Source organism: Rhinoraja longicauda, chromosome 22 (assembly GCF_053455715.1).
Source record: "Rhinoraja longicauda isolate Sanriku21f chromosome 22, sRhiLon1.1, whole genome shotgun sequence".
In the NCBI taxonomy this organism is placed as follows: Eukaryota; Metazoa; Chordata; class Chondrichthyes; order Rajiformes; family Arhynchobatidae; genus Rhinoraja; species Rhinoraja longicauda.
In genome coordinates this window covers 15,241,961-15,259,790 of record NC_135974.1, presented here as the reverse complement: position 1 = coordinate 15,259,790, position 17,830 = coordinate 15,241,961, and the positions used below count along the sequence as shown (strand labels likewise).

The window sequence follows — 17,830 nt, the reverse complement described above, 5'->3', positions numbered from 1 at the left end:
CCACACTGTCGCGAGGAGAACATACAAAATCCTTACAAACAGCACCCGCAGTCATGATCGAACCCGGGTCTCTGGCATTGTAAGGCAGCAACGCTGCTGCTGCGCCACCGTGCCACCCCCTTCCCTCCCCCATTGTGTTACCTCTGAAAGATTTGTGTACACAAACGAGATTTTTGCATCCTTTTAACATTGTGCTAGCTAATTTTATATGTATTTATGCTTTTAAAGACATGAGCAGGGTCTATATAATTCTATTTTTCACGTAGGCATGTGATGAATGTCTGGGGAAAACCTGAGGAAGCGGCAAAGATCCAGAGTAACAAAGCAGTGAAAGGAATTTGCAAAGGCATTGCAAGAGCCTGCCATTTGTATGGGTCATCAGGGTAAGTTCTATTCAACAGCAAATGAAAATAAAAAGAACTGTGGATACTGTGAAATCTGACCAAAAATGCTCAACTGTTCAGGCAGCACCTGTGCCTTTAGACTTGAGATAGTGCGGAAACAGCCACCGAGTCCGCACAAACCAGCGATCACCTGTGCATACGTGACAATAAAATCCCATTGAACCCCGAACACCAGCACTATCCCACGTGCTAAGGACAATTTACAATTTTACCGAAGCCAATTAACCTACAAACCTGTATGTATGTGGGAGGAAACCAGAGCACCCAGTGAAAACCAATGCGCTCACAAGGAGAACGTACAAACTCAACGTACAGACAGCATCCATAGTCGGGATCGAACCTGGGTCTGTGGCGCCGTAAGGCAGCAACTCTACTGCTGTGCCACCCTTTAGGGCAATGCTATACAAATTGCAGGTGAAGGACCCTTGATCTGAATTGGGTATGAGAGATTTAAATGCGCCGTTCAAACGTGCAGCCTGACTTTTAATACTATTGTGTATGCAGAGGCCACACAAGTTCAAGTTTTCGGAGTAAAATTAGGCTATTCAGCCCATGGAGTCTACTCCGCCATTCAATCATGGCTGATCTCTGCCTCCTAAACCCATTTTGCTGCCTTCTCCCCATAACCCTTGACACTCGTACTAATCAAGAATTTGTCTCTCCCTGCCTTAAAAATATCCACTGACTCGACCTCCACGGCCCTCTGTGGCAATGAGTTCCACAGATTAACTACCCTCTGTCTAAAGAAGTTCCTCCTCACCTCCTTTCTAAAAGTGCACCCTTTAATTCTGAGGCTCTGGCCTCTGGTCCTAGACTCCCCCACCAGTGGAAACATCCTTTCCACATCCACTCTATGCCTTTCATTATTCTGTAAGTTTCAATGAGGTCCCCCCTCAACCTTCTAAACTGCAGCGAGTAGAGGCCCAGTGCTGTCAAACATTCATCATATGCAAAACCCACTCATTCCTGGATTCATTCTTGTAAATCTCCATTTGGACCCTCTCCAGAGCCAGCACATCCTTCCTCAGATATGGGCCCAAATTTGCTCACAGTTCTCCAAATGCGAGTGCATTGTCCACACATAATGACAATAAAAAATATAACACAAATTAATAATACAATATATAAATAAATACCATTTAACTTGATCACAATAGGTCGGCTGCCATAGCTCTAGTTCCCTCTTCAGATCCCATTTTCAAAATTAAAGACCTGTGGATTGGCTGGTGCAGGTCGTTTAATACAGGTGATTTTGTTTTCCATAACGGTACGTGCTGGTGTTATTCAAAGTTAAACTAGATCGATGCGTAGCATCCCGTGAACTGTTGTATGCATACTGACACCCATTTGTCGACAAAAAAGCACTGTGTAATACTAACCTTTTGTGTTGAATACAGGGCAGTGGTTCTCTTCCTGGTGGAGAAGATCTCGAGGAATATTTTTGACCAGCGTTGCTTGGAAATGGAGCTTTGGAAAAAGTATGTGTCCGTGAGGTTGAAGTGTCAGTTCATCTATTTGTTTTTTAATCCAGTTTGTACTTATTGTTGTATGACACAGCCATCATGAGATAAAGGGCCTGTTCCTATGCTGTATTGCTCTATGTGTAGCGATGGACGTGTCTCATGCTGCTAATGTCCTTTACCATCATATATCTGAAGGAGTGTCCCAACCCATAACATCACCGATCCATAACATCACCTATCCATGTTGTCCCGAGATGCCCCCTGACCCGCTGAGTTGCTCCAGCACTCGGTGTTGTTTTTATTTCCTTTGGTAAACCGGCATCTGAATATCCTTGTTTTTACAGTGTCCTGCACACTCCTCACACTCATTTGATGGCCTGTACTTGATGGAGTTTAGAAGGATGAAGGGGGACCTCATTGAAACTTAATGAATAATGAAGGGCCTAGGTAGTGGATGTGGAGAGAATGTTTCCACTAGTGGGAGAGTCTAGGACTGGAGGGCATAGCCTCATAATATAAGGACATACCTTTAGAAAGGAGGTGTGGAAGAATTTCTACAGAGGGTGGTGAATCTGTGAAATTCATTGCCACAGACAGCTGTGGAGGTCATTCAGTATTTTTAAGGTAAGATAGACAGATTCTTGATTAGTAAGGGTGTCAAGAGTTATGGGGAGAAGGCAGGAAGAATGGGGTTGAGAGGAAAAGATAGATCAGCCATGATTGAATGATGGACCAGACTTGAAGGGTTGAATGGCCTAATTCTGCTCCAATGATTTATGAACTTAGGAACTCCAGATAAAACTAAATTAATCTGCTGATTACTGTCTGCCTGTAATATTTACCCCTCCGTTCCCTACATATTCAGATGCCTACCTAAAGCCTCTTAAATGCCACTTGTATCTATTTCTACCACCACCCCTGGCACCATGTCCCAGGCACCTCCAATTCTATGTAAACTTTAGTTTAGTTTATCATTGTCACGTGTACCAAGGTACAGTGAAAAGCTGTTGTTTGCATGTTATCCTGTGCAAGAAAAGACGATACATGTGTACAATCAAGCCGTCCACGGTGTACAGATAAAGGGTATAACGTTTAGTGCAAGATATAGTCCGATTAAATATGGTTTAAAAGTCTCCAAGAAGCTGTGATAGGAAGTCTAGACCACTCTCTAGCTGGTGAGAGGACCGTTCAGTTGCCTGACAACAGTAGGGGAAGAAACTGTCCCTGAATCTGTAGGAATGTGTATTCAAACTTCTGTACCTCTTGCCTGATGGGAGAGGGGGAGACAAGGAAGCGACCGGGATGAGACTGGTCCTTGATTATGTTGGTGGACTTGCCGAGGCAGCATGAACAAACTTGTCTTGCACATCTCCTTTTAAACTTTTCCCCTCTGATCTTAAACCTCTGCCCTCTAGTATTTGACGTTTACACCCTGGGGGAAGGAAATATTCTGACTATCTACCCTATCTCAGCTGCTTATAATTTTATAAAGTGATTGTGTTTTGGGGCTGAGGGGAGTGTTAAGCACTATCAGTCCACTAATGGCCTGACAACCAAAGAGATGGACATTCATTTTCTTTATAGTTCATTGCTTTGAGTATTATTTTCCACTTGTCTGCTGTTAAACAATTGATACTTTCATTATTTTTTGTGGCAGGAATTTGCATGTGATAAGGAGGCAATTGAATGAAATATACGAGAGAGGGTCCTTGGATGACGACAAAAGACTTTTTGTGTGAGTTTTATTTTTAGTGTGAGTTTTCTTTTCCCTCTCGTTGATTATGAAGCTGAGGATTCTGACTAGTTGACATGAGTTGCCTGAATGACTTTAAAAAGGTAGAACACAATAGTGCTGGAGTAACCCAGTGGGTTACATGCAGCATCTCTGGAGAACGTGGATAGGTGATGTTTCGGTTCGAGGCCATTCTTCGGTCAGACATGTCACCAATCAATGTTGTTCATAGATGCTGCCAGACCTGCTGAGATACTCCATTTCTGTAGACCTAGTTTCTGCAGTTGCTTCTTTCTTAACTTTAAAAAGATATTTGACTTCATTTTTAATCCTTTAGAAAGGTTGTAGATGCTGACAGTGGCATTCTCCGCTAGAGTGGAGAAGATTGAGAAGTTCCCCAAATAATCCAGTTTAGTGTCGTAGAGTCGTACAGCATGGAAACAGGCCCTTTGGCCCAACTTGCCCATGCCGACCAAGATGCCCCATCTCCATTAGTCCAACCTACTCTCATTAGGGAGACACAAAATGCTGGAGTAACTCAGCGGGTCAGGCAGCATCTCTGGAGAGAAGGAATGGGTGACGTTTCGGGTCGAGACCCTTCTTCAGACACGAAACTTCTCGACCCAAAACGTCACCCATTCCTTCCCTCGAGAGATGCTGCCTGACCCGCTGAGTTACTCCAGCATTTTGTTTCTACCTTCGGTTTAAACCGGCATCTGCAGATTTTTTACCTACTCTCGTTAGGCCCTTATTCCGAGTTTAGTAATGTCACTACTTTCAGTGACTCGCCGATCTTGTGTACATGCATTGTACCTACAATACTCCAGTCACTGCATCTTCCCTGCGTATATTCAGACAGCACCAGAGACTCGGGTTCTATCCGGACTACGGGTGCTGTCACTGTGGAGTTTGCACGTTCTCCGTAAGACCCCGTGGGTTTCCTCATTCCAAGACGTGCAGATTTGTAGGTTATTTGGCTGCTGTAAATTGTCCCCAGTGTGTAGGATAGAACTATTGTAAGGGCGATTGGTGGTTGGTGTGGAGTTGGTGGTCGGTGTGGTGTTAGTGTGCCAAAGGACCTGTTTGCACGCTGTATCTCGAAACTAAATTGCTGAGGGTTCCCTTTCCTTTGCTCTTTAAAATCTCTGGCTAAAATAACCGTTTATTCAAAGGGCTATCGTAAACCCTATCATGTGCCCCACTGCAACTCAAGCTAATGATAACATACTGTTTTAACTAACATGCTGTCTGATGGCTCACGTTGGGTCTCTTCTTCAAACTGTGGGGTATGAATCAGTCTGCAGAAGGGTTCTGACCTCAACCTCTCCTATCCATGTTCTTCAGAGATGCTGCTCAACCCGCAGAGTTACTCCAACGCTTTGCGTAATTATTTTGGAAACCAGTTCCTTGTTTCTACTGTTTTAATTAATTGGCTTGCTTTCGACATAGACACCCATTCCATATATGGATTTGCTCATATTTTATAAGACTGCACGTGTGTCTGTACCGTGTACAAAATGCGCTGCCGTTACTTGTCAAGGCTAGTCTGACAGCACCTCCCAAACATGCGATGAGGGGAGCAAACGCGCATGAACACCACCACCTCCATTGCTGCACACCCGCTTGAGATGGAAATGCATCGCCGTTCCTTCATGGTCACTGGGTCTAAAAGTCTACCCCATAGCCCAGTGGGAGCAGCTCACCAGCAGCCCTGCAGCGGGTCGCCACATTCTCCCACTACACTCTCGAGGACAATGGGCAGCGGGCAAATAAAGATCGGTCTTGCCAGGCATACCCCAGACGCTGAGAATATTCCAGTACTTGTAGGTGACAGTGTCCTGACAGTTGCCTGACTAACTCTATAATCCGAAAATGTCAGGAAAAACTCAGCAGGTCAAACAGCATCAGCGGAAAGAGAAACTTCTCATATTTCAGTGTCTGCCGTTCTGTTGATTTTTTGTGTTGACTTTAAAATTAGTTTTGTAACATCTATCCATGTTGTGTTGATGTTTAGAGATGGAAATGAAGTTGCTGTGGCCTACTTTCGTACTGGGTACAGTCCAGATGATTACTTTAGTGAAGAGGTTGGTGCGTTTAGTTTTAAACTTGCAATTTTGAGTCATTTATAACAAGACGTGTAGATATTGTTGATCTGGAGGAAACCCACACGGATACAGGAAGCATGTGCAAACTCTGTGCAGACAGCACACGAGGTCAGAATTAAGATGGGCCTCTGGTGCTGTAAAGCAGTGCCACTGCCAACCGCGAGTATTTTTTTTAAATCTCTGGTTATTATGGAAGGTTATTCTAAGTAACTTTCAACGGGGAGTTGGATGGATACTGGAGGTGGAAGAGGAAAAGCCTGCCCAACCAAATGTTTTTGGTTCTTTTAAATAGGTGGTAAAGCAGCTGGCTGTGGGGATGGACTTTCATGTTGTAGGTTTAGAAGTATACACAAGTCATTTGATGAAATGTAGATATGTGGAAGATGAAATGAAACCAGTTCCCACCTCATCCTGAGAGAAAAGATTAATTGACTTGCATTTCTGTAGCACCGTTCTCATCCCTTGCAGACTTCTGAAATCCACAGTATGAATTGTTGGACTGTGGGTGACCGAATTTCGTCCAATATTGGATGACAAATAAAGCTATCTTGATCTTGATCTTGATCTACACTGCTTTGCACAGCATACGTAAATAATTGTAATCGTGTCCCGATAATCTGTTTAATTGTCAAGGTGTAGAATATAAGAGCAAGGAGAATCATGCAAAAGGTGTATACCATATTAGTTAGGCTGCAGTATGAATCTCATGTTGGTTGCGTTCCGTGAATCCTTATGTAAATCAGATTTTATGTAAGTTGCAATTCGCATCTCCATCCCCTGCCCAAAATAACTCGCTGAGAGTATAAACTGTCTCAGCGACATCTAGTTGCATCTGGGGCACTTGCTGCAGAGCCCGGCCTTCTGGGTAGGCACCGCCGCCATTATTGGATTGAATCCTGTCTCGCCGTTGGGGCACTTTCTGCGGCACGGGCCTTGTGTGTAACAGTGACCAACATGTCCCATCTACACTAGTCCCACCTGCCTGCGTTTGGCCCAAACCCCTCTAAACCTATCCTATCTGCTTGTCCAAATGTTTTTTAAATGGTGCGATAATACCTGCCTCAACTACCTCCTCTGTCAGCACGTCCCGTACACTCAGCACCCTTTGTGTGTAAAGAAAAAAGTAACCCCTCGGGTTCCTGTTAAATCTTTCCCCTCTCACCTTAAACCTATGTCCTCTGGTTCTTTATTTCCCCTACTCTAGGGAAGAGACTCTGTGTGTCTACCCAATCTATTCCTCTCATGATTTTGTACACCTCTGTAAGATCGCCCCTCGTCCTCCTGTGCTCCAAGGAGTAGAGACATGGCCTATTCAGCCTCTCCCTCTAGCTCAGGTTCTCAAGTCGTGGCAACGTTATTGTAAATCTTCTCTGCATCCTTTTTGGTATAATGTACCTGTTTAATCTTTATTGTAGTGCTGGCTTGCACGACTGATGATTGAGCGTTCCATGACAATTAAATGCCCGAATATCGCCACCCACCTCGTGGGCACCAAGAAGATTCAACAGGAATTGGTGCGTGAAGGAGTCCTTGAGAACTTCCTGGCAGAGGACCCGGCTGCTGTTGAACGAATCCGGGACACTTTTGTAGGCCTCTACAGTATTGATGAGGTAGAGAAATATGCTGTTTCTGTTTTTACTACAAATCCTTTTTACAGTCTTTAAGCAAATTGGGTAGATCAGACCTTATGTAATCAACGCTCCACAGTATGAATGTGTAGGAAGGAATTGAAGATAGACACAAAAAGCTGGTCAGGCAGCATCTCTGCAGAAAAGGAATAGGTGACGTTTGGGGGAAAGCGAAAAGAGAGATATAGATGGCACATAGAACAAATGAATGAAAGATATTCAAAATGCAACGGTGATCAAGGAAAGGTGGAACTCACAATTGTCCATTGTTTGGCTGTGGGTAGGCAATTAATACGAGTAACACAGACGTTAAACTCAACAGGACGACAGTGAAACTAGCATGACGACTAGGGTGGGAGAGGGATGGAGAGAGAGGGTTTGGCTTGGTTTTGGCAAGTGGGAGATCACGTAGCCCAAAGCAGACTGAGCAAAGGAGTTCAGCGCAACGATCGCCCAGTCTGCAGACTGGGCAATTGTTTTGGTGAACGCCTTCATTCAGTCTGCCTCGGCCTACATGGTCTCTTCAGTCTGCCTCGGCCTACAAGGTCTCACAGTTGCCAAACACTTTTTAACTCCCCTTCCCATTCCCATACTGACCTTTCCGTCCTGGGCCTACTTGATTGTCAGAGTGAGGCCAAAAGCAAATTGGAGGAACGGCACCTCATATATCGTTTGGGCAGCTTACAACCCAGCGATATGCATTTTGATTTCTCTAACCTCAAGTAACACTTGCATCCCCTCCCTCTCTCTCTCTCTCTCTCTCTCTCTCTCTCTCTGTCCTTCCCTCTTTTCAGTCCTCTTTGACCTTAGTCTTTGTACTAGTTTCACTGTTCGTCCTGTTGAGTTTCACTCTCAGTATAATTCATTATCACGTACCCCACGGTCAACAATGGACCATTGTGGGCTCCACCATTCCTTGCTCATCTTTGCTTTTTGCATATCTTTCATTCATTTGTTCTGTGTACATTCTTTATCTTTCGTTTTCCTTTCCCCTGACTCATAGTCAGAAGAAGGTTCTCAACATGAAATGTCACCTGTTCCTTTTCTCCAAAGATGCTGCCTGACCTGCTGAGTTCTCCAGTTTTGTCCTTTGTCCCCTCGACACTATGTACCCCATCCTATGCAGATTTTTTTTTTTTAATTTCCCCAAAAATAAACTTCAATCATAATAAAAAATATATACAAACCTAGGAGAATGAGGGGTGAACATTATAGTATGAACCCCATCCTATATACAGATTAAAATTGAAAGGACACAAAGTGCTAGAGTAACTTGGCAAGTCTTTGGGTCTGGTGAAGGGTCTCGACCTGAAACGCCACCGATCTATGTTCTCCAGAGATGCTGCCTGACCCGTAAAGTTGCTCCAGCACTTTGTGTTCATCCACAGACAAAATGATGTAGCTTCAAAATGGCAGGAGGCATCTAATCTTCACTGAACAACAGCATGGATGCTGCAATTGAATGTGTGCACTGTAGTTTTACAAGGGAGAACAGAATCACTGGTGTTGCCACTTGTGAGATCATGAATTTTGATAACACATTATCAATTTTGTGTGTAAATGACTGCAGAGATATTGCACCAGTAGGTGGCAATGGATCCGCACAAAATAACAATGTACTGATACGTTGAGGTGGGAACATTTGTAAATGGTTTCTCCTGGAGCAGGGGGGGAATGGGGAAGGGGGGGGGGGGGGGTTTGGGACACCTGTGTCCATGGTGCGAGTCGTGTTCACAAGCGGAATGACGGAAGATAGACACAAAAAGCTGGAGTAACAGCGGGACAGGCAGAGATGTCTGGAGAGAAGGAATGGGTGATGTTTCGGGTCGAGACCCTTCTTCAGACAGTCAGGGGAGAGGGAAACGAGAGATATAGAGAGATAGAACAAATTAATGATAGATATGCAAAAAAGTCTTGTCCTGAAATGTCACCCATTCCTTCTCTCAAGGGATGCTGCCAGTCCCGCTGAGTTACTCCAGCTTTTTGTGTCTATCTTCGGTTTAAACCAGCATCTGCAGTTCCTTCCTACACATGAAAATTTACTGATTTGTCGATGGTAACCTCATGAAGTTTTTAATAAATTAGACCAAAACCTTTTCTGTCACAGGGTCCTGAGGGCGATGAAATAATTGCAAAGGCACTGGCGGACCCGGAATCCTATGTGCTGAAACCACAGCGAGAGGGAGGAGGTAAGATGGTGCCTTCAAGTCAAGAGTGGTTTATTGCCATATGTCCCCAAAAGGAACAATGACTTTCTTACTTGCAACGCCCAAAGATGTGTAAACATAATACACTGCAAAACCAATAATAAATAACAAAAAAAGTTCAGAGTATATTTTTGTGTGTGTGCACACACACATACATACACACATATATACACATACACAGCAAAGTAAAAAATAATAGACAATAGGTGCAGGAGGAGGCCATTCAGCCCTTCGAGCCAGCACCACCATTCAATGTGATCATGGCTGATCATTCTCAATCAGTACCCCGTTCCTGCCTTCTCCCCATACCCCCTGACTCCGCTATTCTTAAGAGCTCTATCTAGTTCTCTCTTGAATGCATTCAGAGACTTGGCCTCCACTGCCTTCTGAGGCAGTGAATTCCACAGATTTACAACTCTCTGACTGAAAAGGTTTTCCCTCATCTCAGTTCTAAATGGCCTACCCCTTATTCTTAAACTGTGGCCCCTTGTTCTGGACTCCCCCAACATTGGGAACATGTTTCCTGCCTCTAAAGTGTCCAACCCCTTAATAATCTTATATGTTTCGATAAGACCCCCTCTCATCCTTCTAAATTCCAGTGTATACAAGCCTAGTCGCTCCAGTCTTTCAACATATGACAGTCCCGCCATTCTGGGAATTAACCTAGTAAACCTACGCTGCATGCCCTCAATAGCAAGAATATCCTTCCTCAAATTTGGAGACCAAAACTGCACACAGTACTCCAGGTGCGGTCTCACTAGGGCCATGTACAACTGCAGAAGGACCTCTTTGTTCCTATACTGAACTCCCCTTGTTATAAAGGCCAATATTCCATTGGCTTTCTTCACTGCCTGCTGTACCTGCATGCTTCCTTTTCAGTGACTGATGCACTCGGACACCCAGATCTCGACACCATTCAGATAATACTCTGCCTTCCTATTCTTACCACCAAAGTGGATAACCCCACACTTATCCACATTAAACTGCATCTGCCATGCATCCGCCCACTCACACAACCTGTCCAAGTCACCCGGCAACCTCATAGCATCTTCCTCATAGCATCTTCCTCACAGTTCACACTGCCACCCAGCTTTGTATCATCTGCAAATTTGCTAATGGTACTTTTAATCCCTTCATCCAAGTCATTAATGCCCACGTCTATGTAGTTTGGAGCTATGCAGTCACCAAACTACATAAGAGTCTAAGACAAACACAAAAAGCTGGAGTAACTCAGCGGGTCAAGCAGCATCTCTGGAGAAAAGGAACAGGTGATGTTTCGGGTCGACCCTTTTTCAGACTGAGAGGCTGGGGAGAGGGAAACGAGAGATATGCATTGTGATATAGAGAGATATAGAGCAAATGAATGAGATATGCAAAAAAGTGACTATGATCAAGGAAACGGTCCATTGTTGGCTGTGGGCAAGGTGACAACGAGTGAAATGGATAATGAAACTCAACAGGACAACAATGAAACTGATACGCCGACTAGGGTGGGGAGGGACAGAGAGAGAGGGGTGCAAAGGTTACTTGAAGTTAGAGTGATCAATATTCATACCGCTGGGTTGTGAATTGCCCAAGTGAAATATGAGGCACTGTTCCTCCAATTTGTGTTTTGCATTTCTCTTTGTAAATTGGAAGACATGGTTTTCTCCTTGTACTCCGAACTTTCACATAGCACAAAGAAAGTGTATTGGTTCAGAATAGTCATCATCATCATCCAAACCTTTCCCAGATTTCCATGCCACTCTGTGGATGGGAGGCAACAGAGAATTTTCACTGGAGATTATAAGAAACTGCAGATGCTAAAACCTTGAGTAAAAAACACTGCTGGAGGAGTTTCAGCATTTTCGGGTTGTCAGATTGTCAGGTCAGGCAACATCTGTGGAGGGAAACGGACAGGTGATCTTTTGGGTCAAGACCCGCCTTCAGACTGATCTGTTCAGTCCTCTAAAGGGACCCCATCTGAAACATCGTCTGTCCTTTTCCCACCACGGATGCTGCCTGCCCTGCTGAGTTTGCCCAGCACTTTTCTTTCTCACAAAGGATTTTCATTCCAAGATATCACAGTAGTTTAACAAGAGCATTGGCTTCTAATGTGCTAGAATGAAGGGATAAAACTGTTGGATTGCAAGGAAAAGCTGTGGTTATGATCAGGATGTTGCTGTCTGTGAAGCTGATGGAAGCAGTGAGGGATCCCAGAGAGTAATTGGATAAGCGCAAGAGGGAAAATGTTCTTCAGAACGATGGGGTGATGGGGAATGGAACCGATAGTGCTCTCCGAGGAGATAGTATGAACCCGGTGGGCCGAATGGCCTTGCACACTGGTGGATCTGTAATAGTGTGCACTAAACTCTTACTATTTGTGTTGCTGCTAGGAAACAACATTTTCGGTGAAGAACTCAGACAAGTCCTGGGGGGTATTAAAGATAAATCTTCGAGATCGGCCTATATCCTGATGGACCGCATCACGCCACAGGTGGTAAAGAACTACCTGCTGCAGCCTGGGGCGTCTGTGAAACTGTCGGAGTGTGTAGTTGAGTTGGGAGTATTTGGTGTCTACATCAGGTAAGGAGAGTCCTGGACCCTTTGAGTTCATTCTCACCACATTATTCTTTCTGCTGAAGCAGTTGATTCTGTCACAGGGTCTCAAGGTCACAGCGTGGAAACAGGCCCTTCAGCCCAACTTGCCCACACCGACCAACATGTCCCATCTAAACTAGTCCTACCTGCCTGTGTTTGTCCCATGTCCCTCTAAACCTATTCTATCCATGTACCTGTCCAAATGTTTCTTAAACATTGCGATAGTACCTGCCTCAACTATCTCCTCTGGCATCTTGTTCCATACACCCACCACCCTTTGCATGTAAAAGTTACCCCTCCAGTTCCTATTAAATCGTCCCCCCTCACCTTAAACCCATGTCATCTGGCTCTCAATTCCCCTACTCTGGGTGTTTGCCTCATGATTCTCATGATTTTGTATAGCTCTATAGATCACCCCGCATCCTCCTGCACTCCAAGGAATAGAGTCCCAGCCTGCTCAACCTATCCCAATAGCTCAGGCCCTCGAGTCCTGGCAACATCCTTGTAAATCTTCTCTACCCTTTCCAGCTTGTGGATGAAGCTTCACTCTGAAGTTGGATTCCCCAGCAGAGATACATGTGCTGCTGTGTGGTAGAAGCTCCGTGCAGGAAGGAGTTCTTCAGGCATTTACTATCTGGTTGTCTAAAGAAATGATGATGTACTGATATTCTTCAGGAAAATAAATTATCAAATATTGTCCATGAACAGTTTCCTGAGTTCACGAGCAGGATCTGGATGGTCAATAAATGCTGGCATTGGCAGTGACACCCCCTTCCCACGAACGAATAAACAAAAAGACGAAGTTTCTTTCAGTTTCGTTTACAGCATGGAAACAGGTCCTTCTGCCCACTGAGTCCACTCCAACCAAGAGTCCCTGTACATTAGTGGTATCCTGCACACTAGGGGCAATTTGCAGCAGCTAATTATCCTACAAACCTGCACCTCTTTGGGATGTGGGAGGGAACTGGAGCATCTGGAGAAAACCCATGCTTTCATGAGGAGAACGTGGAAACTCTGTACAGACAGCACCCATAGTCAAGATCGAACCCGGGTCTCTGGTGCCGTAAGGCAGCAACTCTACAGCTGCGCCACTGTGCTGCCCCTGATTGACATGGTCCAGTTAATGTTTCAATGACCTGACTGAGTAACTCTGCTGCAATGCAGTGTGTGAAATACAGATCCACCACTGATTTTCCAGCACTCTTAGTTCCAGAGGCCTTTTGCTCGGCCAACAGAGATCACGGCCTCCAAGAGGAATCCAACGGCACTGGAACAGACCGCAAAGTCGGCCACGGGAGTCAGCGATGGGAACGGATCTGCCGGCTGTCGTGGGGCTGGAGTTCCAGAGCCCTGGCCGCAGGGGGCAAATTCAATCGGCCGCAGAAGCCCCGATGTGGTCGATCGACTGCCTCCCCCGGCCTAGTCGCCACATTATTTTAGGGGGGTTTTTAGTGCGCTCTCATAATTTAGTCCGGATTAAAGGAGGTGCCAGACCACCGGTTGCAAGAAAATAGGTGGTGAGCCTGTAGTGAAGTTTTTCATGGTGTGGATTGATGAGCACTGGCGCTTGTTAATGTTGACTCTTGTGTTTCTCTCTTGTAGGAATTGTAATCGACTGTCCATGAACATGTGTGCCGGGCACCTGCTTCGCACGAAGAGGACGGAGTATGCGGATGGAGGCGTGTCTGCTGGAGTGGCTGTTCTCGATACGCCTTATCTCATCTGATCCACAAGTGGCTCAAAATGCATGCAGGATGCTGCATTACTGCTGCAGAAATTCAGGCAGAACTTTTACACTCTCCCCTTGGGCTGGAGACAGGGCAGTACTGGTGCAGGCTCGAGACTCATTATTTAGCGAAGGATTCAAAATCTTAGTTTTAAATAAAACGGACCAAGTCAATGACTCAAATCCAAATACGAAGTAAAATGTTTCGGGTTGTTTAAAGCACTGGCGGTATCTGAAAGAAGCAAAATGTTACTGAGCAGCAATGATATTTATATATTGTTACCTTGGTATGTCATTGGGCTTTCTAGTGTGTTCCATATGTTGCAGTTGTCAGCTGTAAACTGAGGGAGTGCTGCCTTGTTGCAATTGTATTTCAGGCAAAATGTCCAACGACTGTCCTAGATGAATGTACAGAATTCCAGTGTTTTAGATTTTTAGAGATACAGCGCGGAAACAGGCCCTTCGGCCCACCGAGTCCGTGCCGCCCAGCGATCCCCGCACATTAACACTATCCTACACACACTAGGGACAATTTTTACATTTACCCAGTCAATTAACCTACATACCTGTACGTCTTTGGAGTGTGGGAGGAAACCGAAGATCTCGGAGAAAACCCACGCAGGTCACGGGGAGAACGTACAAACTCCGTACAGACGGCGCCCATAGTCAGGATCGAACCCGAGTCTCCAGCGCTGCATTCGCTGTAAGGCAGCAACTCTACCGCTGCGCCACCGTCCCGCCCAGTGACATTGTTCAATGACATTCAATGATACTTTGTTGTCACAGGTCGTTAGGTTCAGTGGAATGCTTTGCTTTGCATACAACCTGGTAAAATCATACAGCAGATTTCCCCTAGGCAGTACACAGTGTTGCTATGATTCGATGAGACAAAGTTACAAAAGTTCACTGAACAGTCTTATCTACCGACTGCTGCCGCATGTGACAGCTGACCCCCCCCCCCGTCCGACTGGGTCCACCATCATTCTCAGCATGCCACTGTTGCAGGAGATGGGATTTCACTACGAGCCAATTTACCAGATGATCAACATTTATGAGACAACATCAGTGTGTGAGAGCCCACAGTGTGTGAAAATTGATGGCCACATTTCACAGATTGCTATCCATCCAAGTAGGTCACTATTAGTCATAGAGTCAGACAGCACAGAACAATAATACTTATTCATTCCACTTTAGATTGTTATTATTGAATCTACTTCCCACCATTTTCCTGGCTTGTATTCCTTCTGATGAACTATTCACATGGTCCAGGGTTTACTTTCAGAACAAACTATTGTATTATAATTTGGCCAACTTGTGCAACGTGTGTCCTTGTACAGATGTGCACGGCCACACTAAGCACTCTATGCAGAGTAGCACAGCATGTAGAGTTGGTGCCGCACAGTGCCAGAGACCCGGGTTTGATCCTGACGACTGGTGCTGCCTGTACGGAGTTTTTAATGTTCTCCCTGTGACCGCGTGGGTTTTCCCCGGGTGCTCCGGTTTTCTTCCAAATTCCAAATAAGTGCAGGTTTGGAGGTTAATTGCCTTCTGTAATTGTCCCTAATATGTTGGATAGATTGCTGGTCGGCCTGGACTCGGTGGGCCGAAGGGACTGTTTCCACGCTGTATCTCTAAAACTAAAAGACTTAAATCATTACCTTTCTTCCGGAGTCTGCAGTGGTTGCTCGGCAGCTTCCAGGAGTGGACTCGTGTAAGGTCACGTTATTTGCAACCGGTCACTGAGACCTGGTATAATCCAGTTTCAGTCAGGTTTCAGTGAGGCCCCTCACCCAGACTGGAGGATCATCTTGTATCTTGGCTGATCTGCCTTGGCCCATTGTGTCCCTTTGCAGTTCCACATTACAGTTAAATAATTTTTACTTGACTCTTCTCAACACCTTTGCCAACTAGCCTACATTTTCAATCACAGCTGACAGATCCTCCCGCTTGCAGAGGTATCAGAGGTAGCCTTGGAAGCAGATACAATTACGACTTTCAAAAGGGGTTGGGAGGGCTATGGATCAAATGCAGGCAAATGGGACTAGCCCAGAATGCCAACATGGTTGTGATGGACATGGTGGGCCAAAGGCCCTGTTTTGTGCTGTATAACTCAATGATTCTGTGACTATTTTATAGATCGGACAAGAAAGGCAGTCCCCCAAATCAGACAGACATTGTTCTAGGGGTAGCTGTCTTGGGGTAGTGTGGCTGGCAAATCTGGCATCAGAGAGCCATAACTAAACTGGTTTCCAGGTAAACATCCGGAAGACAAGATGCCATGAGAGATTAGGGTTAGTTTCAATACAATATGTCATCAGAGTACCATGTCACAAGTGAGGGAAGAGAAAGCTGCTCATGTCAGCACAACTAGAACTCAGGCTGCCAATAAAGTAACAGAGAAGAGGAAGAGGAATGGAGGGACCTTGGGATGGATCTGAGAAGCGCAGTTTAGAGCTTTGACCATAATTGTGTGGCACATGGGTGCTCTCCATTAGACTTTAATCACAATGGAATGTGATAGAGATTTTATTTTCAATAAAAGGATTTTGAAAGTCTATCTCCATGCAATTCTGTGCAAGAATTCTTGTTTTAATATCATTTGAGTTACTATTCCAATATGTATCATTACACTTCATGAAATGCTTAACTAGCAAGGAAGCACTTTGGGATGTTCTAAAATACTGATATAAAGGAAAGTAAGTTCTCGTTTCTATATTCTGCAATCGAGCTGGGTTCTCACCTGCTTCTAGCTGAGTAGTGCACTGCTGGGTTGAAGAAATTGACTTATATACTTTTAATGTTCGTATTTACTATGTGCAGCTGTAACAAGGTTTAAAATTGATATAAAAAGGAAATGTGCGTGCCGGTTTATACCAAAGATAGAGGTTTATACCAAAGATAGACACAAAATGCTGAAGTAACTCCACGGGTCAGGCAGCATCTCGAGAAAATGGATAGGTGAAGTTTTGGATCAGGATTGTTTTTCAGATTAATTGGGGGGGGGGAGACCTGGAAGCAATTCAAGACCAGGGCTGGGAACTGACAACAGATGACCTCGTATAGGGATTTATTCACAAAATACTGGAGTAACTCAGCAGGTCAGGCAGCATCTCGGGAGAGAAGGAATGGGTGACGTTTTGGGTCGAGACCCTTCTTCAGACTGATGACAGGGGGGCGGGACAAAGGAAGGATATAGGTGGAGACAGGAAGATAGAGGGAGATCTGGGAAGGAGGAGGGGAAGGGAGGGACAGAGGGACTATCTAAAGTTGGAGAAGTCGACGTTCATACCACTGGGCTGCAAACTGCCCAGGCGAAATATGAGGTGCTGTTCCTCCAATTTCCGGTGGGCCTCACTATGGCACTGGAGGAGGCCCATGACAGAAAGGTCAGACTGGGAATGGGAGGGGGAGTTGAAGTGCTCGGCCACCGGGAGATCAGTTTTGTTAATGCGGACCGAGCACAGGTGTTCAGCGAAGCGATCGCCGAGCCGGCGCTTGGTTTCGCCGATGTAAATGAGTTGACATCTAGAGCAGCGGATGCAATAGATGAGGTTGGAGGAGGTGCAGGTGAACCTCTGTCTCACCTGGAAAGACTGTTTGGGTCCTTGGATGATGTTGAGGGGGGAGGTAAAGGGACAGGTGTTGCATCTCGTGCGGTTGCAGGGGAAAGTGCCCGGGGTTGGGGTGGTTTGGGTAGGAAGGGACAAGTGGACCAGGGAGTTACGGAGGGAACGGTCTCTGCGGAACGCAGAGAGGGGAGGGGATGGGAAGATATGGCCAGTGGTGGGGTCCCGTTGTAGGTGACGGAAATGTTGGTGGATGATATGTTGGATCCGCTGGCTGGTGGGGTGGAAGGTGAGAACGAGGGGGATTCTGTCCTAGTTGCGAGTGGGGGGAGGGGGAGCAAGAGTGGAGCTGTGGGATGTAGAAGAGACCCTAGTGAGAGCCTCATCTATAATGGAGGAGGGGAAGCCCCGTTTCCTGA

General features: G+C 45.5%; 1 protein-coding gene across 2 annotated transcripts in view; it reads left to right on the top strand.

The window, feature by feature from the left end:
- Positions 1–17,598, top strand: part of gss (glutathione synthetase) — a 35,192-nt gene extending 17,594 nt beyond the window's left edge. For both annotated transcript variants that reach the window (XM_078418809.1, XM_078418808.1), the window contains exons 6-13: positions 267–383; positions 1,802–1,882; positions 3,525–3,602; positions 5,614–5,683; positions 7,120–7,314; positions 9,440–9,521; positions 11,915–12,104; positions 13,722–17,598. In XM_078418809.1, coding sequence (XP_078274935.1) covers positions 267–383; positions 1,802–1,882; positions 3,525–3,602; positions 5,614–5,683; positions 7,120–7,314; positions 9,440–9,521; positions 11,915–12,104; positions 13,722–13,845 — 937 coding nt within the window. In that variant the 3' untranslated portion in view covers positions 13,846–17,598. The remainder of the gene's footprint in view (positions 1–266; positions 384–1,801; positions 1,883–3,524; positions 3,603–5,613; positions 5,684–7,119; positions 7,315–9,439; positions 9,522–11,914; positions 12,105–13,721) is intronic.
- Positions 17,599–17,830: the final 232 nt, after the last annotated feature.